The sequence below is a fragment of the Phoenix dactylifera genome, chromosome 12, assembly GCF_051530095.1.
Source record: "Phoenix dactylifera cultivar Ajwa chromosome 12, Ajwa_hap1_PhDact_Kaust_v1.1, whole genome shotgun sequence".
Classification (NCBI taxonomy): Eukaryota; Viridiplantae; Streptophyta; class Magnoliopsida; order Arecales; family Arecaceae; genus Phoenix; species Phoenix dactylifera.
The window spans coordinates 25,056-52,354 of record NC_143201.1 but is presented as its reverse complement, the minus strand read 5'-3'; the positions used below and the strand labels follow the sequence as shown (position 1 = coordinate 52,354).

At 40.5% G+C, this 27,299-nt stretch overlaps 1 protein-coding gene across 8 annotated transcripts; it reads right to left on the bottom strand.

The window, feature by feature from the left end:
* Positions 1-436: 436 nt before the first annotated feature.
* HAC1 (histone acetyltransferase of the CBP family 1) lies at positions 437-27,293 on the bottom strand. Of its 8 annotated transcripts, none has more exons than XM_088709155.2 (17): positions 26,573-27,293; positions 25,500-25,886; positions 23,216-23,327; positions 22,736-23,030; positions 22,152-22,649; positions 20,013-21,889; positions 14,189-14,485; positions 13,756-14,034; positions 10,246-10,374; positions 9,887-10,087; positions 9,561-9,703; positions 9,148-9,451; positions 8,761-8,900; positions 4,269-4,347; positions 3,773-4,165; positions 1,141-1,358; positions 437-1,065 (listed from the first exon to the last, which is right to left on the bottom strand). In XM_088709155.2, the coding sequence occupies exons 2-17, from the start codon at positions 25,667-25,669 to the stop codon at positions 951-953; spliced, it is 5,250 nt and encodes a 1,749-aa protein (XP_088565281.2). In that variant the 5' UTR covers positions 25,670-25,886; positions 26,573-27,293; the 3' UTR covers positions 437-950. The 8 variants fall into 8 exon arrangements, with proteins under 8 accessions (XP_088565281.2, XP_088565283.2, XP_038973517.3 ...); XM_088709157.2 differs by having other exon boundaries at positions 20,013-21,904; positions 26,573-27,116; XM_039117589.3 differs by having other exon boundaries at positions 14,189-14,509; positions 20,013-21,904; positions 26,573-27,078.
* Positions 27,294-27,299: the final 6 nt, after the last annotated feature.

The window sequence follows — 27,299 nt, the reverse complement described above, 5'->3', positions numbered from 1 at the left end:
CTAGGACCCTAAACCTCGAACTTTAAACCCCAAACCCTGATCCCCAACTAAAATCTTGGACCCTAAAACCCAAGCCCTAAACCTGAACGCTCAAAACCTAAAACCCTTAGACCTCGAAACCTAGGAACCCGAACCCTAAAACCCGATACAGTGAAAACCCAAACCTCAAACCCATAACCCCATACCCTAAGCATACTGAAAACCATCTTGCCTGCACAAAAATAAAAGAATTGCAATCCTTTAGAAAATGAGGCTGGAGATGGCAGAGCTTATGATGTAAAATTGTAACTCTCATGCAAATCTCACATAACATGTCCCAAACCGATCAAGTGGCTTTTACTGCAAATTGCCGGTCCATGAAAGCAATCAGGTTTAGAAACTTAAAGCCCAATAAAACCCCCAAAAAAGACAGTTAAAGATGCCACATGCCTCGTAATGCTGCTGAAACAGATTATTTTTTTCATTTTCAAACAGACATACATTCTACAAAATGGGACAGGCGTAACAACTGCATGGGCTGTCCATCTGTTCTCCCTCCCTCCAGATGAAGACATAAATAAAGGGATGGAAACAAAAACAACCCTCACTTTTACTGATTATTGACATATTTGGACATCTATTATACAACCATCACCAACAGATGATGGGATTCATATAAGACCAATTAAAGAATTACCCCGGTCGGGATGAGACTGACCAATAACCTTAAAAAGTTCAGCTCAATATGGTTAGCTTTGAAGACGATGCCAAGTCATCAATCCATCTCTGGATCACAGAAAAGCTGGTGGAAGACCAAATTCCCATAATTGTGTTTGATCCATGTGTTTCCACCAATTCATAGCTCTGCTGCCTCCCTATCAGCTGCTTGTCCAGACCAGTCAAATGTTTGGGGTGAGCAACCAGCAGTCTCCTTCCAACTTCCAACTAGAGAAGCCCATCTGTACGGTAGGTCATCCATTGTTCTCAGCAACTTCAGCAGCCCGTTGCCTCATCATCTCCATCACTGCAGCCCTCCGCCTGGAATCAGACTGCTGCTGCAACCTTCGCAAATGTTCTTTCAAATCCCTGGAACAATAAGAACAATTGATAACAATGGACACCGAGGCTTTGTGTATCACAAACATGGATTGATCTACATACCGGCACCGTGGTACACTACATTCTGATTCCTTACAAGCTCGAGCATGGAGTTGAAGAAGATACCACATTTTCTTGCACAGAACACAGCCTCCTGAAGCACGTGTCTTGCAGTACATACCATGACGGAAAAGTCCCTTGACTTTACGGCAATTTGGATATTGACAGTGTGGAAAACGACACTGTGAAGCATGCACCAAAAGATCTAGCATTTTCCTAAGCTGTGGAAACCAGAAAATGGGTAAGGATACCATAAATAAGCAGAAACCCATAAATAACCAGAACATTTCAGTTCACAGAATACTTTGGAATATGAACGATATGCATTATCAAGATAGAATTTTACATTGATTGTACAGCAATCACAGAATATTTCGCAGCAGTGAAACGCAGAAGAGCATGAGAATGAAGGTCACATGAGGAGATTGGGAAACCCTACATTTCTACTCTCTTGACTTTCATCTTTTACACCAACATTTTGAAAGCATACATCTCTTGATAACAAGTGCACAAACAGATTTTTGAATTGTACAAACTACAAACATATTACAAGCACTAGGAACACATAGCTCTGATGATACCGATGGTACTAAGAGAACATTGTAGGTAAGTAAAAACATTAAACTCCACACAGTAACAAGGGCTACCAAATGAATTGCAGGGCATAGTAAGCAACTGATTTTATTAAAAAGATGAATATTCACATAAATTTTCCTTAGTGACTTCTCCAAACAGAATAATTTCTACTTCAACTTAGAAGATAAACCTGGACTCTCTGAATATGCTGGTAGACCAATCCCATTTGAGGCCCACAAAGGTCTGCCGTGGAAAAAGAACCACGCATTTATAGCCATATACCCTACACATCAGATTTCATAACTGAAAAGCTAGTTTCCTCTACCCTAGATTTGATCTTATATGTACCCTGGAAAGTTCCTCTCTTAAGTTGCATTGAACAGGACTTGTTAGTTTTGCACATTGTCCACAGTGATTAAAAAAAACATAACTTCTATCTCAATGAGTAAAGCAATAAGGCATAAAAAAATCCATATCCCTGTTACTTCTCAATTAACTCTATAGATTTTCATCTCCATTTGCTATCTAAAAAATATTTCCTTTATTCTTAGTGTCTCCAAATCAATTCAATACCTTCGTAAGTCCACCATAAAAGATTCTACCTAAATTCAACTTTACTCCTTGTAAGGGATGTTATCATTCATTGCTCAATTCCAAGTCATCTTGATTGTTTGCTCATCGCATCATTTGCAACTAGCAGTTACATTATGCCTTTCACCAATCTTTGTTACCTTATATTAAACAATGTTTTTTTACTAAATAACTTTTCTGGACTCAACATTGACTTCTTCAATTCTAACTGCACTGCAAAATGAACCATAGATATTACAAAGGTCTAATGTAGTAATGCTGGAATGACATGGTTAATGAAGTGAAAGCCATTAACGAATAGAATATGAATGAACCAATAGTTATGGCTTGCCCTGCTCCTATATAAATAGATGTAAGGAAGAAAAATAAAATAAAAATTTAAACGAAAATAGATTTATCCTATTCCTTTTCTCCTTGATTTCATCAAATCAACTTTATGGGAGAACTGTGACTGGTTGATCATAATAACAAAGATCCAGCTGAAGCTTAGCGAACATCTTGTTGTAAACTACAAAATGCCTCAGCAAAGGGCATTTTGCACTCTGATCAATCTCACTGTTTTCCTCATTGATGATGATAACAAAGAAACATGGCTGTGACCCTGCTGTGACTTTTAGCATCAAAATTTGATAACTGTACTTCCATCTTATATGAGCATCTCTCATCCACCCTTCACATATATAGAACACTAATTTCAGGAAATAAAAAATTAGATTGCTTTTCCTATTCAACAAATTTCGGGCTCCAGAACCTAAATGTTTTGCATTTAGACATTGTAACAGATACTTAATAAAATGATTGATTTTACCAAACTAAAATGTAGTTCATCAAACAAAAAAGCAATATTAGATCTCAAAGGAGAAAACAAGCAGAAACTAAATGACAAGAATCAAGCCAGATGTTCATTATTATTAATGAGAATGTTTCATATGTTTTTTCCTGGTTTAACCGGGCTAACCAACAAAGGAAAGACATGCTATAAACCTCATAGGTCAAGAATATTGTCCACCATGTCTTTTGAACAAAAATTGCTGTTAAAATGTATAAAAATAACTCCTAGAAAAGATAGATAAATGAAAATGATTTTCAAATGTCACCCATTAAAAGTTCAGGATAAAATTCCTTATGTTCGACTGAAGCAATGTAGGAAAACTCTGAATCCATTTGTAACACAAAAATTTACGTTTTAACATGTGCAAGGACCAGAGTGATATTTATTAGGCTAGATATATGCCCATTCCCTCCAACCATGTTTGGCTGACGCAAGGATCAACAAAAGAAGCCAATTAATTTTAATTAAAATATATGTAAATAAACCAGGACTTCTAAAAATGCCCTGAAACAAAATGAAACGAATTGAGCCAAATCTCTGGATAAATTCGACAACATGCTAACTTGTGGGAAAATGGACAACATTAAAAAAATCATTGTTATTCTATCAAATGCAAATTCTCCATTACTAAGATACCTGCAAAACCCGTTGCTGTCGAGCTTCTTTATTTTGAGCATTCTGATCTACCATTGATGGATGATTTGTCAATTTATGGGGATGATCAATACCTACTTCCTTCTGATAACAAGTATTGCATACATCAAAATCAGGACAAATTTCGCATCGCCAGCCCTGACCAGCTTCGATGTCATGATGGCAGACATTGCATGTGGTGACGAAGGCGGGTGCAGTAGGATTATGAAGGTGATATAAGACCATCATTGAAGAATGCTTGGCTCGGCGTAGAGTGTCATATTGATAATGGTTTCCCTGACAAAGGCTCAAGAATGCCTGCCTGGTGTCGAAAAACTCACTTTCTAGGATCTCATCTTTGTCCTTGGTATCCAGGGGAACATCATTAATTTCAACCTAAAGGGAGTACATAAATTTATTGATGTTAGTTGGTAAATAGAAATGCACAAAGTTTAGATGAAAAGAGTATTTGAGACGGGTTATTAAACAAGAGACTCACTGGACAGAGCACATGCTTCTCCCTACTATTAATTGGATGCTTCTCCCTCTCCTCAAGCCTTTGCTCTGCATCATGACACCTACGAGGAAATAGAAACCAATCAGTTATAGATTCCAACAATTTAGGTAAGCTTGCTCCTGTTGAAAACTATACACGAGTGTTTTCTCAGCATAAACTTCTTCTCTCAATAGGCCCTTGAGTTCAAATAGAAATCCATACTAAGTAGTAGTTTAGGGTAATACTAATGAGATGCTCCAAGTCAGTGCTATCAGCAATGACATATAAAGAACTGTTCGTTGATTAACTGCTGTCGTTTTGTAATGAGTGAAAATATATACAAATGGAGGGAACAATGGCCCTCAACTTGACTTTTATGATATTGACAAACATCAACCATACCTCATCACCCTATATTTCTGGTTCAGTTCTACATATTTAAGTCTAACATCTCCTATGTAACACTAATTAAAAAAAATGATAGCTGTTCTCTGATAATTAAGGAATCAGCCTGAGGATTACAATGCCATACTTAATTATTATCACCAATACAATATGAAATTTCAAGATCTATCACTTATTAGATGTCAACTAGAGTTGATGAGCTGCAATGCTTGTCAACTAGAGTGCCATTGCTTGCAGCAAGATTCCTTTAGAAGGATAGTCCAAAAATTATTGCAAGTCTCAGCACTTCCAGTTGAAGCATCAAACTCCACTTTCAAAGGGAAAAAAGTCCTGTTAGATGCATAGGTTCCCAAAATCATCAAAAACTACAAAGTCGTATTTTAAACAAACTATTGTCTGTTTAACATTTCTTACATTCTTATGTTTGAGAGAAAGTAAAGGCCCCATGTACTTAAAATACTACAGATGTTAAATTTCCCCTCAAGTTTTTGGTCATACCCACAATTTACACATTCATCATGACCTTCCAAGAAAAGTATGGTAACAAAGAATAACGAATGAAATGAGACATAAGAATAAGGATCCTATTAATATTTGAACTAGAGAAACAAGTAGCTGAAGCAATGATGCAACAATTTTATTAGGGTACCAAATGGTTCAGATCAAATACAGGTCAGGTAGAATATGGTTCAGGTGGGATACAAGTCAGCACGAATGTGGCTTGGGTTAGAAATCTATCCACCCGAACACTAAACAGGTCAAAAAAACCAAAATTGAACCCAACCTTTATTAAACAAGTAACCCAAACCAACTTGCATAACCCATTTGATAAACAGGTTGGATTAGTTCAAATGGGTTAAGTAGGTTTCAAGCAGGTTAAACAAATCTTAAACAAATATAACAGGTTGGGTCTTAACCAAGGAATGCTGAACCGGCCCATACCAGCCTATATCTGACCGGTCTGGTTCGACGTTAAAAAATGGTACCGGCCCATATCGGTCCGAACCGGCCCGTCCTTGCCCGGTACCAGCTAGGCCAATTTTTTTTTGGACTTTTGGAGGCCAAACCAGTGGTACTGGTTCGAACCGGTACCGAACCGGTCTGATGGCTATCGATACTGGTTCGGCGATCCTTAGTCTTAACCAAGATCCGCCGGACCAACCATAACAACATACCGGTGGGCACCGGTACGGTACCGAACCGGAGACGCGCGGAAAAAAAAAAAGCACGTCCGCACGTGGACGCGGAAAAAAAAAAACAATGCATCCGCGCAGGGACGCGTTAATGCCATAGATTAGCATTTAATGCCACTCTGTGGCATTAAAAAAGCGAGGTGTCCGAGCGAGTCAGGGAAGGAAATTACTTGTTGTTTATATACGATAAAAGTGGTCTTCCCCGGGGTGAGAAAGAAAGGGATTTCGACCTTCGTTTTTCGGGAGAATGAAATAGGTAGGGCTGTCAACGGACCGAGCTGCTCAGGCTCGGCTCGGGCCCGGCTCGGTAAAAGCCCGGCTCGAGCTCGGCTCGTTAGTCAAACGAGCCCGAGCCCGAGCCCAAAATGAGGCCCGTTTAAATCTGAGCCCGAGCCCGAGCTCGAGCCCGAGCAGCTCGCGAGCCCAAACGAGCCCAAAAGAGGGCTCCAAAATTGAATTGGATTGGTTTGGGTTCGGACTTAGCCCGTTAACCCAAACCCAATCCGTTAATCACTTAATCCTTCCCTCCCACAGTCCCACGGTCCCACCTCCTCTTTCTTTTTTTTTTTTTTCTCTTCTCCTTTCGGACCTTTCTTCTGGGTTTCTCCAGAAGCGTCCGGGTGTCCGATGTCCCTCCCCTCCCCTCTTCCGGATGTCCCTCCCCTCCTCCCCTCCGGGTGTCCCTCCCCTCCCCTCTCGCCTTTCTCCTCCGCCGCCGATGCCTCGCTGCCTCCCTCCGCCGCCGATGCCGAGCTCGGTTCCGGAGGTTTCGATCGGAGACTGGATAGGGTTGTCCCTCCCCCTCTTTCTTCTCCGTTTCTCCCTCTCTCTTTTCCCCTCTTTGCCGACTCCTCCACCGGCGACGGCGGCGAGACTGCGACAGAGGCGGGGAGTCCCTCGCACGGGATGGTCGGGCCGCGGCCGGCGACGCCCGCGGCCGAGCCCGCGGCGCCCGTGGCGTCCTCGGCCGTGCCTGCGGCAGAAGCCCGTGCCGGCGGTGCTCGCGGCCGAAGCCGGCGGCTGCCGCACGCGACGAGGTGAGTCATTCTTCTCTTTTTTTTATTATTTCTTTCTTTCTATCCTTCTTTCTTCTCTTCTTCTTCTTTTCTTTCTTTCCTTCATTCTTCTCCGACGAACCGTCGGAACCGAGCTCGGCTGGCGGCTGCTCGTTCTTCTCTCCGACGGTCGACGGAGACAGGAACGAGGATGAGGATGGGGCGGGCTCGGGCTCGGGCTCGGGCTCGCCGCTCGGGCTCGGGCTCGGGCAAACGAGCTTCACGAGCCCAAGCCCGAGCCTGAGCTGTGCCGCCCGAGCCCGAGCCCGAGCCCAATACTGGGCTCGGTACCGAGCCCGAGCCCGAGCCCGAGCCGGGGAGTTGGTGAAACGAGCCGAGCCGAGCCTGCGGAGGCTCGGGCTCGGCTCGGCTCGTTAACAGCCCTAGAAATAGGGGATCTTTGACTTTCCGGTAAGGAAAGATATGGGAACTCATTCATTCTTCAGGGGGGAATAGGAGGTAATTAAACTAGACGAAAGGCCGGGGGGCCCACCCGGATCTATAAATTCCAGTTTTGAGCATAAAAAATTTTCGATCTGGTAAAATAAAATTAGTAGTAAATGAATCATACATTTATATTGTAGACACCAGACGAAGCAGTGGTTTATCAAAATTTTAAGAATCAATATATTTCTAAATCTGTTCATGAGAAAGGTCCAAGAGACCCTATGAATCAATTGAAACCTCAGATTCATACTAGAACCACGATGATTTAATCAAGCAAAGCCTCAAGCTAAACTCAAAGGTTCTCTGAGTAAGAACCGTTTGATGATCAATTACCTCCTTTTTCGGAACCGTGCGCGGGCATGATTCCCTGCTGGGAAACGCAGTTCCCTGCACGGCGAATCGCGCGTAGGCTCGCGATTCTCTGCTCGCGCATCCGCGCGTGATTCCCACAACAAAAAAAAACTACGCGCCCACGCGCTTCCGCGGACGCATTAAATGCCACAGAGTGGCATTAAATGGCCCACGCGGCCAGCCCGCGTGGGTTTGAGCCGATGCGAACCGACCCGGTTCGCACTAGTACTGGCTTGTACCGGTGCGTACCGAGGTACGCACTGGGACAAGTACGGAATCGGTTCTGGCCCAATTTGGGTTGGAACCGAATTTATATGTTGTACCGTACCGGTGCCTGTCGGCACTGGTTCGGTACGGTCCGGTCGGTTCAGCATACCATAGTCTTAACCATGTCGACCAAACTCAAACTATTAAACAAGTGGGTTTATCAGTTAGGACTCTAACCTAAACCCAACCCATTTAATTAATGGGGCAAGTCAGGTCAACCCATTTACAAACCAAACTTGTTCATGCCCAACCTAAACCCGCTTGACTCAGGTAGGTTGCAGGTCCTGGCGGGGTCAAGTCATAAATTGCCACATTTATTATTGGTTTAGTAGTCTAATAAACAGTAGTCTTTGTAAAAGGCCAAGGCTCTCTTGAATAACATGTGAATAGAAAAAAATAACAAGTGTATGTACATCCACTCAACAATAGCGTAGCCATTAGTGTTTGCAATAATCCCAAAGTCTCTGGTTACAAAAAAAAAACCCATAGTCTCCATCACTTTTCAAACTCATATTAGGTAAAACTGATATTTTAGCCATTAAATGTCATAAAATTCTTCCATGTTGTCCTTTGTGAAGACCCATGAGCTAGCAAGTTGTCTAAATGCATGATATTGACAAAATAATAGAAGAGCGTGAGAAGAAGTGGTCATCAATCTTGATGTGCTTCGTTTGCTCATGAGAAAAGGTTAGATAACTAGCAGTATTTAAAACAATGTGGTTATCAAGATATAGAGGAGTGCAAGTCATATAAATGATTTAGTAGCAAAATACTTACTTATCACAAAGTTGGAAATTTTTGCATTGGTTGCAAACCCAACGTGTCCCAGACACCATAAGTAGGCAACAATGAGTGCAACAATGCTGCAAATGAACCATGATAAAATCTTCCTTCATAGGACAGATAGTTTCACCAAGCTGTGCAAGGAAAAAATCATGATTTAAGGGATATCATCATAGAGAGTTAAATTTGCATATAAAATATAATTCTAAAAACAAGAAGCGTAGAGAAAAGAGTAACCAAAAGTCAGGTCTGATAAGCAACAAGTCAACTCTCCAGTTAACATGAATTGCAAATGACTTCCAACATATAATGCTTGGAAGACAATTCCTGGACCCCTTGACAATAAAACCAGCAAATGAAAATTAAAGTATGAAAACATACTTTTTGCATTAACAAAGCATCCTTAGAACTGAGATCAGCCTGACCGGCAGCTTTTAAAGCCCTTTTTGTGATACTCTTCTTAATTTTTCCTTTCTTCTGTTGTTTTCTATCATCTTCTTCTTGGCGAAGTTGATTTATCATATCCTCTGCTGCACCTGGCCAATAGTCTCCATCAAAATATGGCAAACGAGCTGCAGTTACTTTAGCCTTACATTCCCCCAGAGTAACAAAAAAATGATCATATAAATTAGTGAGATCAACAACAAGATTTTCCTTTGCAGCTTTCCGAAGCATAGATAAATACCTGACAAAACATATCAAGAAATCCATGCATGAAATTTAGAAGTGCTAGGCATATATGCAATATCAGATATTAAAGAATAGATATACAAGAACAACATCTTAGCACTCACCACTCCCGAAGCTTGTCAGATTTTGGGGTCTTCTGAATCTCCGGATGGCAATATAAGATATAGTCTTCACCTTTCAAAGGAGGACAAGCCCAAATGTAGCAGCTTGTGAAGCCCCGTTTCTTGCAGTATTCAAGATATCCTATCTGGATCCATATAACAATTTAAGTTCAAATTCAAGTCATAATCAATTTTGGAATCAGAAAAAAAAGGCAGATCATCATTAATAAACAAAACCTCAAAGGTTTATGTGTCTAAAGAGACAATCTCAAGATAATAAATTGTTGTAACAGCCAGTAAGCTCAGCAGTTGTGAGTAGTCCTAAGTACCAGAATTTCATGATAAACAAAAGTGCGTAGAGCTTCCCCAGTCACTGTTTTTATCTCAGGCCTGAAGTATTTGACAGAGTCCAGATATGAAAGATAAACACGCCTCTGGTTGGGGAAAGGGCATTCTGAACCAAATTCTTGAACATACATGCCAAAAAGGCATACTTCTACACCTTCTATCTTCTGAAACAACAATATAGACTGCACAACAAAAATTGGTGAGTCTACAATCTGCAGGTTGTGGAACCCAACACATCTTTGTAGTTAGATAGATATTGTTGGTGTCAACTGCAACTATTTTAGGACAATAAAAGTATTTACCCAGTACTGAATTCATCAGAATTATGATTTTTTTTTACCTTGGACTTATAAGAAAATTCTGTTGGGTAATTCTCATCCTGGAATATTTCCAAAAATCGTTGCTTCACTTCCAATTTTTTGTCAACTGATGATACAACTCTAATCACAAGTCCTTCTGCCCCAGGAACCTGAAATATAAATCATCAATGTTAAGTATGACTATAACAAGAAATTATAATTAACATCTGGTATCAAAATACAAAAGACAAAATAGGAACAGGAAAGCAATCAAAGTCAGACCCTCTTTCATCATTCAAAAAGGAAACATTTTTGATGTATATTGGGATAAATAAAAGGAAATCAAACATAAAAATGAGAGCACATACCTCATATAATGTTGTGTTAATTTATTGAGGGCAAACTCAAAGTACGGTTTCCCAATTGCCAACTTCAGATATAGTTGTCTAAAAGTATTGTAGCATGGTAGTGAAAATATATATGTACAACTCAAGCAAGCAACAATAGAGAAACAGATGCCCCAGTCAATTAACATCAGTTATTGCTGATAAATCATCTGTGCATGAATATGTTCATTACTGGAGCTACAATGCCATTTGTAGCAGTCATTAGGTGATATGTTGAACATACAAAAGGCCACTATGCATGACCAAAACACATTACTAATCAATCAGATGCAGAATGCAGATAGGCTTTGCGAACATGACCTTTTTAGGTATTTGACTGGACAGTCCCACCTAGAGATCAAAAGTTGAGATATTCATTACTAAACTACTATGGCATGGCAATAAAGGTTGAAGTAGATAAGAGCGTTGACCAAGGTTCGCCGGACCGACCGTACCGACGTACCAGTGAGCACCGGTACCGGTTAAAACCGATACCGAACCGGAGACGCGCGCACGAATGCAACCGCGCGCGGACGTCAAAAAAAAAAAAAAAAAACAACGCGTCCGCAACGCGCGGACGCGTTAAATGCCACAGAGAAAATGCGCTCGGTACAAGTATGGAACAGAACCAATCGGTTCCGACCCAGTTTGGGTCGGAACCGTTTTTATATGCGGGCCGGTCGGTTCAGCATACCTTAGTCTTGACAGTGATGAAATTGCTCTTCATACTTGTGAGAACAACTCTAATAGTTCCCAGTTGGTACTCTAGGTACCAAAAGAAGAATCTTACAGCCACAGTCGCCTGATATCAATAACAAGAGCATATTCAGCATGACTGCAGCTTGGTCACGATCAGAGTCTAATTTGTCTCCTTTTCAGTTTTCTTGAGTCTTTTTGTTTCCAATCCCCCTATTTGCAATGATTTTATTAGTAGGGTGTTTTGCAAATTTGATAAGTTGTCACATGGCAATGTTTCAGTTCTTTCAAAGGATAGACTTAAACAGCCAAGATTTACCCTTATTCAATAGCAGAAATTGTTTTATAGGAAGCAATGGAGATAAAAGTTCCTTAAGAAGGAAGTGAAGAGATGGCCACTTTATGAGAGATGATCTTTATTCAACGTCCAAAGAAGGTACTTGATATAGAAGATGATGTACGATCACCAAACAAAGACACTACTTCAAACTCCAAATATGAAGATGAAGGAGAGAAATAAGCCTCATTAAATGCATACTAGAAAGTAATTAAACTAAGCCTCACAAAAGAAGAATAAAGAGTAAAAAAGGATTACATAAATTTTGGTTGAATTCCATTGCCAAAACTTCTAAATACAACAGGTCTTCCCCTGCTTAGAGACTAAAACCATGAAAACTTTCCTTGCTACTAGGAATGAAATTGGTACCTCCTAAAAGTATCTAATTATGAGCTTCTGAAGTGGATACTTTCGACCCAAACTCCAAGCCTAACCTTGACCATTAAGGACAAAATTATCATGCAACTGTGAAGCAAAAGCCAGGGAAGAAAAGGTCAGCCTTTTCTTTAAGGGGTACCAAACTAAAAGTTAGCTTTGAAACTGATATTCTCAAGCTAACAAGTGTCTGCCACTCTGCCTTTATCTATATTCTAATGCCCATCTAAAGCACAGATGGTGTCAATTCCCATCCACCTAGGGGTACTACCTAGGGGCACTGCAACTTTTTTACTTTAAAAAATGGCGTAATTTCAGTGACAAAATAATGATATATAGACAATGAATTCGCAACTGAACGTAAGTCTTTCATATTCTAAAATCAAATTCTTATATTTCATTTGCTAAATCTGTTGAAACCTTTGTAACTTCATATTACTGCATCTCTAAATAACTTGTTGCATATATATATATATATACATATATATATACATATATATATATATATATATATATATATATATATATAATTAAGTGCATTTTATGTAGCTTTCTTATTTAAATTGCATTAAAAAAAAAATCATTCCATTCATAAAATTAGAATCAAGATATATATTCCGCTCAAACACAATAGCCGTAATTGTCCCTATTTATGCAAAAATAGACATTTATCTGCTTGTTTTGCTTAAATTCCAATACAATTGAGTACATGAGGATCTAATTATTTAGTTTTAAAGATGTTAAATGTTTTCTTCAATTATTGAGAGAGGAAAGAACGAATCTTGATCTTGTAATATTTATTACAAACCAAATGCTCTAACCATCTGCACCATTGAACCAGGATTCAGGAACAAAGGAAATTTTTTTATTTTTTATCTTTATTCTTTAATTTTTGATTTTCATTTGTTCAGTTTTATATTTAATTTTCTCAACTACGTCAAACGAAAGTAAATGACCAGCAATGTAGAGAAATCATAAAATTTTTCGACGCTAACATGAAGTAAGCACTTAAAAAAGGGCAAAGAGAGGGAAACGAGGACTACTGACGCTTTCCGGGACAAAATAAGGAATATTACACTTATTTTGTTGAATAAAAACTCAAGGGCCTGCTTGGATAATCCTATTGGAATCATGGGATTAGGAATGGAATTTCTCATATAGTATATTAGGCCCAGCCCGGCTTAGCCAAACCTCCCCCAGTCCATTTCCGAAACGAGCGAAAAAAAAAAAAAAAAGACCTCCACAGGTTTTTTATCCTACAAAGTCCAGGTCTCTCACCCCACCAACCCCTTGCCCATTTTCTCTCCCTCCCCTTCCCTCCTTTCTTCCCACCTTCTCTCTCTCCCCCCGATTTGGTGATCCCATCCCATGAATCTAGAGGGATTCCAATAGGATTATCCAAACAAGCCCAAATTAGTATTACAAAGTGCAGATCAAAGAGTTATGAGAGGCATATGATAAACCCTATACTTTAGAGCCATTAGAGAATCCTGCAGATTTCTCTAATTCAATGAAAGTTTATTTCAGATGTCAAAATCAATAAAAGGAGGGAGGGAAAAAATATTTTATAAGAATTAAAAATGAAAAAAACTGCTTTTGAATATGAGATCATCACTAAATTCAATTGCACTCTCTACCATATAAAATTCAATCCAAATTTCAATTACTACTCCTACAAATATCATTCCTTTCAAATCGGATTATAATTTTCAAAATCAAAAATCAGGAAATCATATGGTCCCTTTTATCACACTAACCTCATCAACATTTTTTCCAAGATGCCGTGCTCTCTCTTGCCTCTCTTGCTTCAGACACCTAAAAAGCCTTTGTTCTATGTGATCACTAAGTATAGTTCTTGGCAGATCTTTGGCACCCAGAACAGCACTCTGTGGCAAGGGCTTGCGCTCACCTCTTTCAATCTCCTCTATGTAGCAATTAGGGCAAGTGTATTCTGCCAGTCCACCATCATTTCTACGGCCATTAAAAAGAGCACATATCTGATGTTGCCAAGCTTCACATTTATCACACTGAACCCACTGCAGCAAATCAAATCATAAAACAATATTCACTTAAGCTTTTAAGCGCAGTTTTTGGATGCCCATCTCCCACTCCAATTTATTGAGAGAGGGCCGGGGGGGGGGGGGGGGGGGGGGGGGGGATAAAGAAAAGATGAATCAGAAAAAACTTTACCCATTCTTCAGCTTCCTCATCATTTCTCTTCTTCTCAAGCTTTGCCTTCTGGAGTTGTGAACCATCCACCTCAATAGTTTCACCACGAGCCTCATTATAGCATGGAATACAGAAGTAATGTCGGGTTTCACCACTTCCAATGGTATAATACATTGCATTCCGCTTTATGCGAGCACCACATGGTGTACAATATATTGGAGGAGGTTCAAAGTTAAGCTTTTCCACTGCACACAGCTGGCATGAGTTCTCACTCATTGAATGTTCCATTGCTTGATTCTTTTCAGCCTTGGCCTTACTCTGCAAGCAAAAATTCAACGAGTTCTAGCATGTGCAATGAACAAAACATCACACAAGTCAGGAAAAAATTCAATCATCATCTTAACTACTGCTGGATAGTGTCACTAATGCTGAGAGAGGGCTAGTGATGATACAATCAACACAATCAGAAACAATAGTTGAATGTTTATATTCGCGACTAGTTTAGCAATTCAAACAAAATAAGCATAAAAAGCAATTTTCAGCACACAACCAGAGCATAAGATTATGAATGACTTGCTTATACACTCTAGCTTCCAAAAAGCACTTTGATAGATAAATTTATAATATGTTGCACTTAAACCCTAGCTTCTGTTGTTAACAAATACACACACAGATCCTCTCCATCAGATTGTCTAAATCCCAATTGCTACAATTAAAACACGTGCTCATTTCCAATTAACATAAACCACAGGCTATATTCCAAATGTTTAGAAGTTGTTAACAAATATCCAAAACCCAAATGTAAGCATCTTCGGATCCTTCTCGCTACTATCATTTAGACGTACTTGGTCTTTCTTCTGTCCTGACTTTTGCACCTAAATTTGAGACCTATCCACATGATGGTCATTTCTAACCTATGCTGCACAAAGCCCATCTTAAATTGTATCTTCTTGATCAAGGTTAGCGGAACCGTCCCGAACTGGGCAATTCGGAGAGTACCGAGCCGTTTCGGTGGCGGACCGGCATGGTTCCGACAATCGAAACGAAAAGCATCCGACGGAGGAGAAAGAGAAGGAAAGAGAGAGAGCAGGGGGAGAGAGAGGGAGAGGAAAGAAGAGCGGAGGCCAGTAGAGGGTCGGCGAGCGCGTGGAGGGGGAGAAGGAGAAGGAAAGAGAAGAAAAGAGAGAGAGAGCATGGGAGGGAGAGGAAGGAAGAGCGGAGGCCAACGAGCACGCGGAAGGCCGTAGAGGAAGGGCTCCGCCTCCGATCTCCTGTTTCGTTCGAAACAGGGGCCCTGAAGGGTCTCCTTTTTAAATTTGGCAATTTTTAAGTGAAGTCGGCAGGCTCTCCCATTCTCTCTCTACCACGCCTCCTCTAGTGTATCGGTACGGGCCCGTCACAAAATGGTACGAAGGCGTACCAACCCATGCCTCCAAGCAACCGGTCTGGGTCCGATTCTGGCACAATAGACGTTATTCTTGATAGCACCATTCTTATGTTCAAGAACCTTTAAATGGTGCTTTTCTCTCATTTTTGAATAAGACTGGGCTAAGAGCCAAACCAACTTCATTAAAATATTGATTTCGATGGCGAATGTTATATTCTACCAAACAAAAGAAACCTTTTACTTCAATATTTCTTTCAAATATGTGTGTTTGGCAAATGCAGATTATGCCAAGGCATATCTCTACTTCACCTATGCTACTCTAATCTTGTTTGATAATCATTTCTCCCTTCATCCTATTCAACTGACAATATTCAGGCAATATATATGACTTGCTTAGGGAGCCTCTCATCACCAGTGTTGCATGCATAACAATGAGAATCAAATTCAAACACATCTCTAGGTGTCTAACTTGGCAAGAGAAAACAAGATATGTAAAAAACAATTTTAATTAAATATAAGTTTAAATATCAATATAAAAGTAAATATTAAAAGATATATTTCTAAAGGACTTCCAATATGTATTTTTCTTATCCAAACTTCCCAATTAGCTTAAGAATTTTAGAAAATTAACAATTTGCAAATTATTATATGTAAATCCTTAACCGATCTCCAAAAGAGAACGAAACCTCTCTTTAAACATCATTATAGTGGGCCAAGATCCACCGTCCCAACTATACCGACGTATTGGTAGAGACTGATACCGGTACAATACGGTTCAGTACCCGTTGGAACCGATACTGAACCGGCCAACCGCGGACCCAAAAAAAAACAGCGCGTCTCGTTAAATGCCACTTTATAGCATTAAATGGCCCACGCGGACTGCCATGCGTGGGCGCGATGCCCCACGCGCGGTTCATCCCGCAGGGGCGCGCTGCCTCGCATGGGCGCAGTTCCTAGCGCGGGGTACCGCGCGCGGACCTTTTTTTTCTTTTCTTTTTTTTTCTTCTTCTCTTCCTCCTTCCCGAACCTTCACTCCTTTCTTCTCCGCTCTCCTCCCCTCTTCTCCTCTTTTTACCCCCTTCTCCTGCGAGCAAGGAAGGAAGGAATTGACCCAGAGGGGGTGATCCTCGTCGCCATCGTCGAGGTGCTTGAGAGGGGGTCGGCCCGAGGCTAGATGCGAACCGGTACTCTTCTTCTCTTCTTCTTCTCCTCTTTCTCTTCTTCTTCCTCTTCTTTCTTCCTTTTCTTTCCTCTTCTTCTTTCCTACCGGTGCGAACCGTTTTTTAAGGCTGTACCGTACCGGTGACGGTCGGTACCAGTACGGTATGGAGACCTTGTAGTGGACAAACTTTTTTTGCTAGAGTCAACACTTTACCAATTTGTAAAAACTTCAATTAATAAATTTTGATAAGTATCCAAGTGTCTTACACATATCTGACTCAGATACGTATGCAACATAGATTATAGGAGCTGGACAAGAGTGACAAAGTAACACAGTTCATCACTTGAATTTAGTCGCATCCCCACACCATAAATATTCTCTGAAGTTAAAATCAAGATTACTCATTTTGATCAAAATAATTTCAAATAGACATGCTCGAAAATTTTTCCTAGTTCACTATTCAAATTTATTTAGCTTATTGTATTGCATAAGCTAAAGGGCCTCTGCTTGCAAATATCGGTGTTTCTCCGTATGGTGTTATAAGTGTAAAGGCTTAAAGCCGTTCCTCCAATAAGCTTATTAGCACCACAAATTCCAAAATTGAGTAAAGCATATAGAGAAGAAATCAATTATAGGTTGAATTGGAAGGAGATGGAAACTGAAATACTACAATATTTAACAAGTAACTTGAAAACAAAATACACCCCTTTCCTCATGCATCATTCACTGCCAAACACCCTTCTTCCTACTTCTTCCCTACCCCTTCATCCTCCAATTATCTTCATTCACGGAGTGACCTAAGGTTCTTTATATCCAAAGATTTATTGTAGAAATCAACAAACAAGAAAGATCCAATGGATCTGTGCCTATATCATGCCTTCTGGTAACATATTGCAAGGGTACATAACTACATACCCTTTATAGTGTCTATGTGTCAACCTGTGCAGTTGTGCATGAGCCTACATGGATGTATATCAAAGCAATATATACCAATACAGTTTGATACACAGCAGAATGAGCTTGTACCTTTTCCAATTTAAACAATGCCTAACTATCTTTTACAAATGATTTTTTCATTCCTTTGGCTTTTATTTTAAGCATAAAGAGGGCCTAATCCACAAATTGGACATGCTAATGATTAAAAAAATGTGTTCATTCTATATGGAACAAGTGATTAGAAATAAAGGTAGCCCATAGTCCATAAACTTCCACAGTACCACCAGTATATGAGCTTTCCATAATGCTATCTGTAGTACAGCAGCAGCAATGTGTTATAATGTGTAACTGCAGTCGCATACCACTCTAATTTCATTGTTATCATAATTCCATAGATGCTGAGATTATTTTGTTGTTGTTAAGCTAGCATAATTTTGTGGTGTTCCGACAAAAGTACTCAAACCTATACAATTTGCATATTTAAATATTTCTAGAATGATCAATAACCCAGGGTTTTAATGATTACTTGATATATTCATGTGTTTAAAATATATCTACAAATTAATCTAAAGCAACTAAAAATTTGTCTGTCTTCAAAAAAATGAATAAATCACTAAATGAAACTATTACACTTTACAAACTTGGATATCATTTGGTGTCAAGGTTACACCAAATGTCAACTTTGCACTACATGGTAGAAATATCATGCTAGACATTAGCACAGGCATGATATGCAATAATTTGAAAATAATCTGCCTCATGATCAACCAGTATAAAATCAATAGATCTATGTGGATTGCCCATGATCTGAAACTAACCAGGATCAAATGTCGTTTCCATCTTTGCATTTATAGTTGGATATTGGCAAAAAAAAATTAAAATTAAAAAAGCATCATTGACTCTTTTGGCACTAGGTGAATAGTGTAATCCTCAAGTTGGTGAAGTTATGCACTCTACACCAACCAGAGCATCTGACAATGCCTATTTATGATCAAGAATGATGTATTCTTGACCAAGTTGGTGTAATCCTCAAGTTGTTATTATACAGTTAGAATACATGCTACTCCTACAAAGAATGATCAAGAATACCCCTACAATTTCTGTAGCATAAGTTTCTATATGTGCAGCAATGTGGTTTCTAAATAGTGCACTACAACTATGTAGTTATATACTATATATTCACCAGCGTGCAGTATAGGGACCCCATCAACCTAGGATCTAAAGTTTAAAATCTAGAGATATGAAAAGTATGTAAAATCTAGAGATATGAAAAGTAATTTTCCTAAACAACTGGTGAATATGTAAAATATTCCTAAAGTCTATGGACCCTATCAACCAGCATGCAGTATATGGACCTCCTTAGGTAATGAAAAATATAATATTCCTAATGAATAAGTTAACTGACAATCAAAAAGTTATAATAGATCCTATATACACCACATGTAGCCCCATAGTTTTCATTTCAAATCAATAACTAAAAAATAAGCAAAGATATGAACAAGTGTTTGAACCATATTGAGCATCTAAAGATTAGTACCTCTAGGTCTAACCTCATCCATCATTGCATTTCAAATCCAATAGTCAAAAGGTTTGTAAAGCAATGAATAGTATCAGATTCGTTCAAACCTTATTCACTTAATATTCTAAAGGAGATGCTTAGAATGTAAAAAAATTACACTTGTAGCATAAACAAAAATACACTATTAGTAAAACAGCTAAATAGTGTGCATCATGTATGGATCAAAAGGTGTGTCAACAATCAATAAGGTATATTTCTACTTACCAAAAGAAAGAAAAGAATTTAACAAAAAGCACGAGAAAATTTAAGTAACTTCTTTATCATCAATTGTCTAAGAAAAAACTAATAATCGCTTAACATCTACTTTATGAGTCAAATGTTGATTCATTGATTTTGAAGTCCGAGCCTATGGAGAGTAGGCAAGCAACCTCTTCCCATCTTTCTTCAAAATCCCACTGCTCCACTTCTTCCTTACCATTACCGGCACTATCTGGCCTTTGTGGAAGCTAGGCCCTTCAATCCCATTTCGCATTCTTTAAATTTTGGTACCTCTCAAGAAAGTAGGTTGTTTGGGTGCCTACCTCTCAAAGAGAAGATTCAGTGATCTCTTCTAACAAGAAAAGCGGGATAGTTGCACTTAGCTGCACAATGGCTCCAAAATGGCCATCAAATGAGACAGTATTTTATGGTCCATTTGCATGGAATTACTATCCATGACTCAATGAGAATTACCGAGCTAGCAAATCTTTACTAATTAAAAATGCATGAACCTGATGCTAATAATAAATATGCTGCATGTTACAAAAGTAATCTAGAAATATTTTAAAGTGCAAAAGCTAACCTGACCAATCCATTGCCTCAGACTAACAATATGCTTCCTAACTTGTTCTGGAGTGAACAGCTCAGTTAATGAAACACCTTTTATCTTTGGCTTCCCTGATTTAGTTCCAGCCATTGGATCTGTTTGTGGATCATTTGCTTCCTGCTTAACTTCAGTCTTAGCTTGGTCAACCTCTTTTAGAACCACCAAAGCTTCTTGCTTGGCATGACCATCAACATCATTTGAGACACCATGATCTATATCAGGTCTCATAGTACGCACATTCCCATTGATACCATTGCCAAACATGGATGAATCTTCATGCACAGAGCCCATTAATGTATCCATTTTCCCTCCTATAACCTCAGAATTAGTAGACATTGTCACATCAGTCTGTTCACATTCTTGTGCCTGTTCTACTTGCGAGGCATGGGGTTGGTTTGGAGGAACACAAATAGGAGAAAATTCACTCTTAGGAACAACAGAAGGGGATATATGTTGCACTCTCATGCGTTTCAGCAAAGAATGGTGATCATCGGAAGTTTCAACAGCTGTTTTGTCTCTCTTCATTCTCTCAGCTTCTGACACATTGATACCTTTACATGAGCCATGAGTCTGGCTCACCAAACCAGAATCAGGTAGAGAATGAGCACGTGCCTGTCGATTTGATACTATATATTCACGTACAGGAATACAGACAGGACAATTTGTTGCTTCACAATTACGGAAATGATTAGCAAGTCTCTTAGAAACTGAGCAGCGTGGGTATGGACATTCTTTCCTATCACATTTATCCATATGCTTCACTAGATCTTGAGCTTTTATGCAGTAAGGTTCTTGACATTTTCCTTGCGGAGCTGAACACCAACGAGCATGGTACAAAAACAACAGCCACCTCAGCTGGTTGAGATAATTTCGTTTTTGTGTAAAGTTTTCAGGTCCACAGGTCACTCCTCTCGAATATTGTGGCACTGTAGCACTTACTGCTGGAGCAGCAAAACTGGCGAGACACCCCTCTGATGATATATGAGGTCGTTGAGCTTCATCTTGTCCCGCTGATCTCTGCTGAAGTTCCTCCTGGATGTGTTGTTCAACTGAAGACTTATCCGGCATGTGGTTTATCATCAATGATCGGGGTTGCCATTGAACCGGCACGAGCACCTCTGGTTGTGATCTACCAGAAAGGCAACTAATCTCATTCTGAAACTTATCATCCTGCTGGTGTGGATGCAATAATTGCTGTGAACCCTGTGACAATGAGGCATGAAGACCCTGAGAGCCAGATAAACGACCTGGCCATTGAGCACTTTTCAGATGATCATCAGCAGACTGCAGGTTTTGACTCTCTAACTCTGGAAGGTGAATTTGTTCCGTGCCTTGTGGAAGCAATGATTCATTAAGGGATACAACTGCATGTTTGGGCATTAGCTGTCCATAGAGATCGGAAGGCATTGAAAACTGCCTCAAGGTATCATTCTTTAGCACAAGCTGTTGCTGCTGCTGGCTTTCTTGATGCTGTTGTAGCTGATGTTGATTTTGAGCAAACTGTGCATAAGGCTGATTAGGCTGTTGCTTAATTTGCTGCATTTGTTGTTGTGATTGCAGTAAATTTTCATGTGTGGGCTGATTGGACTGGAAGTTCACCTTTTGTGAATGATCCAACATTTGAGGTCTTATATGTGGAAGCTGTTGCATTGACTGCAAACTTGCATGATTGGTTAGCAAAGCTGAATTTATTCTTGACTTCGAGTGCAAGCCTGCAGTATTCATATTCAGGTTATTTGTGGCAGATGAAGTGGATGACCTAGGTCCATAAATGCTCCCAGAACCAGCTAAATCAGTTCCCTTCACTGCATAACCATCCCCTGCCATTGGTAACATACGCTGGGACAATGATGCTGTACACAAAGACACTGCAACATCATCACAATTAATGACAACTAATTAGCCAACAGGCCACAAATGATGAATGTACATGAAAGGTGGACACACATGCAGACCTGTAGACTACAAAAATAGTAAATCAGCATGAAACTCAAAAAATAGAGGCAGATAACTTAAATTGCACATATAAAAGCAAGAATGCACATGAAATACACACCACAGACAGAATGATGCTGTAACTTTAATAAAAAATTTAAAAAAAGTGGATATAATTACTTGGGATCCTTTGTCGGTGATGTTGCTGATCAAAGTGCTGCGGTATAGGTTTTGGAGAGCTACCATGATGAGCTGTACTAATGTGGCCCTCTGATGCCACGAGCCCATTTCCCAGCTGCATGTTACTCCCAATTAACCCTAACCCACCATTCACAAGTCCATTTGTAAACCCATACACTGAAGGCTTCTGCTGCAAATTAGACCTCACTGCAGCACCAATTTGGCCTCCAATACTATGCAATATATGGCTGTTTTGACTTCCAACATACTGCTTCGGTTGTTGTGACAGTGGAGCCACACTGGACTCAATGCTGGAAAGCCCAATTCCACTGGAGCATCCAGAGTTCATGGACACTGCCTGTAGATTACTAAACCCAGGAGATGGTACCATTTGACTTAGTTGTCGTGGGATACCCATTGAAGCCATTGATATACTGTTTCCACCAGAACCAAAGGCAGCATTGGCAGGTGGGTGCTGGTACCCATTAGATATTGGTCCTAAACAAAAAGGACACAGTCATTGTCGCTGCAAAAAGAACAAAAAAATGAATAAGGTAATCAAAGAAACAAACAACTAGAATTACCTCTGGATGCATTGAAGGAGGCACTATCAGTTAAGCCATTTCCAGTTGGTAGTAAGTTACCCATGTTGGCAATGCCTATACCAGCACTACTGGCTGTAATAGCAGAGTTTTCTGCTGCACAAGAAACTCCAGAATTTGTGCCGCCATTATGGGGTGTACCAGGTGTTGGAACCATTGTATTGAGAGAAGAGGAAGAAGTGAAATTATGCAACAAAGGGCTGTGGTTTGGTAAACTCCTCATTATCAATTGCAAATGGTGCTCAACTGGCTCCATCACCATACTCATGTAATCTTCCTGATCACAAAGATATGCATGTTTAGAGGCAGTGACAGAAGTTAGCAAGGCAGTCAGCAGAAATAGTGCAAATAAATTAAGATTATATAGGTCTTAAAACAAAAAGACATGGGTTAAAAACACTTGACTTTATAAAATAATTGTTTCACCAAAGCAAAGAAATATTGATACAAGAACAAGAATACCTTTGTAGCAGCATCCTTGAATATGCACTCTTCCAACCGCCTTGCAAGTTCTGGTAATCTATGCAGCCAATCACCGGAAGAGGGATGATTTCTTCTTCCAAGGTAATCGTAACTGTGTGCACTCGATCATTTAGGGTGGTCAAGACAAATAGTAAAAAAATCACTCTTTCATTATCCATAGCACTAGATATTTGGCAGCAGATTAACAGTAAAGGCTCTAGATATCAAACCTTGACTTCTTCAAAGTTTGTCTAGAGTGTTACCGATTCTAGGAGAACTTTGGAGGGCCATTCCAGAAAGCATATGAAACTAGTTTAGTGAACAATAACATAAGCTCCCTTCTCAATTCATCTTCTACCTTTCACGATAATCCATTCTCTTGCCCAAAGTTGAGTTAACCAGGGATTTCACACCACAGTACTGAGAATTGACTCAAGTCCAGTAGCATTTAGTCTGGGTGGTTTATGTCAAGCTTTATAAATATGAAAATGCCTTGCAGATTAAGGTTTCACAGGTACATTTATCTTATCAATTAATGTATCACTACTTTCTGTTTATCCCAAAGACTAGCATGGAATACTATAATAGAAAAGGCAAGAATTTGAAAGGAAAGTTATAGTAGAAGTAATATACACAAATAGAGGCATACCCCCTGCAGAAAAATTACTTATAAACAATGATAGACATGACAATTTTTATGTGCATGAAGTTTCCATCTCAGATAAAGTGGCTTGTTATTGCAAGTTGTCATTCCAAACAATGCAGCAACTCAGCAACTCAGCTAATGGCAACAATTAGTGAAACAAGACAGGAATAGTGGCAAAATCAATCACTTCTCTCATAATGGTAGGTAGAACCAACTATGATGCAATATTCATATTGGCAAGACTCTACTGTTGACAGAAGCATGCTGATGAGGAATCTTTGATCAGGCCACAACCTGTTGGTGACAAAGATGCAATAATGTCACCTAAGGATGGGCGAGAGAGAGAGGGAAGGAAAGGAGAGAGCATAAGAGGGGGAAAGACCACGACAAGGGGTGGCAAGCATCCCATGTGAAAAAAGGCCTCGAGAAGTGTTTTTTTCATCCCACGAGGATCGGGGCCCTGTATTTCAGCTCTTCTTTTCCCTCTCTTGCTCTAACCTTCTTCTCCAGCCCCCTTGCCAAATACTGCCAGAACTGACAGGATTAGGGTCTGCTGTGCCGTATCGGGCACCGTACTAGTTGCCGGACAGCACGAGTCGGTACGAGCTTGCGCCATGCCGTGTTGGACCTGTACCGACACAGAAGACCATAGGAGAGAGAAAAATAGAGAGAGCAAGAGGGGGAGGGAGAAAGAGGGAGAGGGAGAGGGAGAGGGAGGGAGGCCGGCGGAGGGCCGGCGCTGGTGCAGGTAGCGGAGGCTACGGCCGAATCCCTGTTTCGTTCGAAATAGGAGTCCAGCTATAAAAATTTTGCAATTTTTAAATGAAGTCAGCAAATTGCTTGCCGACTTCACTTAAAAATCACCAAATTTTTTACTTGCACCAGTGTCGGTCTCTCTCCCTCTCCCTCGCCCTCCCCTGCTCGCTCTCTTTTCTTCTCTTTCCTTCTTCTTGTCCTCCTTCGGCGACGGTATTTCAGTTTTTTTGCTAGAACCGTCCCGATAAGCCGCCAGTATGGTTCGGAACGTCCCGAACCGGACGGTTCGGGAGGGTTCCACCAACCTTGGACAGAATATTCCCAAAGAGGCCCTTATGACTGAAATCCTATCTCGGCATTGTACATGGTACTTCACAATAGGTGTAGGACCGACCAAGCTGCCATATATAGTTGAATGGTGATAGGGACAATCTAAAATTTCTGGCATGAGCTATAGTGACATTATGGTGGCTAGGTCAATATAGTGGGCAGAGGATTCAGATAGGGCAAAGGTTTAATTGCTAAGTACAAATGCAGATTTTGCCTATCACAGGGTTGAGACAATCCAACTCCATTTTTGTTTACATAAATGACATATCATGAAAGCTAACAGTTTCATGTATTTGGATCTAACAAGTACTTAAATCTTGAGTATCGCTCCAGCAAACAGTCAAGCAGGTTCATGTGTTCAGACCTATCACCATATTGGTGGAAACCTAACAAAATCAGATGGAGCTTCAGGTTGAAAATTAAGCTATTTTAGGCACATGCAAATAAATAAATGCAGCTTGTTTGTATACGATATAAAATGAATGCTCTTAGTATTCAGGGAATAATATAAAATACAATGAATTTAAAGCAGTAGCCTAATGACCAGCTTACATCTTGTCACGCATAGCTTTGCGTCCTGCCAGAAGTTCGGGATCCATGCTAAGAGGTCCTAGATTCTGTATCTGGGAATGTAAAGGGTTGCCATTGTGCTGGGACAAACCAGACAATTGTGATCTTGCTTGATTTGTCATCTGTCCTGAAATATGCGCACGTACATTCATCGTCTTCCCCTGTATCTATAGAGAATGTGTGTCGACACTTATGGCTTGAGAATCCAAACTTCAAGAACCCCGCACCAATCATAGCATATTAAATGGAAGCAAACCAGAGAGGATCAGCCTCATGATTCCAGTCACCAAAAGCGAAGCCTATCACCTTTTCTTTCTCATGTCATCTAGCTCTTTTGGACAAGGAAATGTAATCTGATCGATGTCCCGACTAGTAGAAGGAAGATAAAGAGGTAAAACGAGTAAAGAATTAACGGGAAAAGAAAAGGAAGAAATCACAAAGATCTCTTTTTTCTTCTTGCCTCCTCCTCCTCCTCCTCCTCCTCCTTCTGTTCTCAAGTATTTTAAGTCCACTTGCAACTTAGGACATTGACCGGCTGTTTTCAGGACGATTACGATCATCAAATACCCTCAATTCAACAGTCTAATGACTGACTCCTACCATCAGTTATCATGTCAGCGAAGGAAACAACGCGATAGCAAAAAGCAGTTGTAGCAAATAGGAAGTGAAAAACAATAGTCAGGAATAAACTAAGGCACGAGAACAAGGGCTTGGGAAGGTGATGATCACCTAACCATCTAAGGCCGCAGTTGGATGTCAAAGTGACCGTATTCAAGTACATGGAAAATAGAAGGGAGATCAAAATTCGGCGTAAAAAGAGGAAGAGGGAGAAAGATAAAGTGGAAGAGCCCAAACCCTAGCCGGAGATAGACCGAACGCCCTCTCCACGTTCTGGCAGTTCCCAATCGAGGAGCGAAACCCAACCCCTAGAAGAAAGCAGAACCACCGGGGGAAGAGGAGGAAGAGGAGGATAGGGTGCTTTATGAGCGCCGCAGCAAAGGAGGAGAAAGCGATGAGCAGGAGGAGGATAGACGAGACCCAACCGACCGACACACCTTTGCTCCTCTCTCGCAGTAGCAGCTACGGCCTGCTGGCGGGCGGGGTGTGGAGACCGCCTGATGACGACCGCGGAGAGACCAAGAGGGAGAGAGAAAACCCGAGGTTCGCCAACCCCGGACCAATCACGGATCCCGCAGGCACGACAGGGGATCCACGAGACGAGGGGAATTCTTCCAAAAGAAAAGAGAAACGAATGGCTCCGCCCGCCCTCCGACACCGACCAAGAGATTATTACGTGAAGGAAAGAAGGCGGCCTTCCTTTCCTCTCTTCTTCTCACTTCGACAGCGTCGGCGGCTCCGATTTGATTGATTTCCCGCCGGACGGACGGACGGTTCTGAGTTTCTTGATTGATTTCCCTAATCTTTCTTTTTCTTGTTGCCGACCGCCGATTTGAATCCTATCACGATTCAGGCCAACACCGGAAGCGCACGAGCGCAATTGGGAACTGGGATTATCATGCGACGCGGGATGTAGTGGGATGCGATGCAAAGTACCCGAAACGGCAACACAATTTCCCCCCTAAAACTATATTATTCCATTTTGACCCTTGCCTCTAGGACATGCCCATGTCCCAGTTTCCTTGGTGACGCCGACTTTGCTCCAGCTGGCCAAAATGCAAGTTTGGGAATCCAGATCGGGATATTGCACGACCACTGAAGACGCAATTGATTCTAAATGAAACACCAACTGCCCCAGCCGCTTCAAACTGTTGTTCTAAGTGA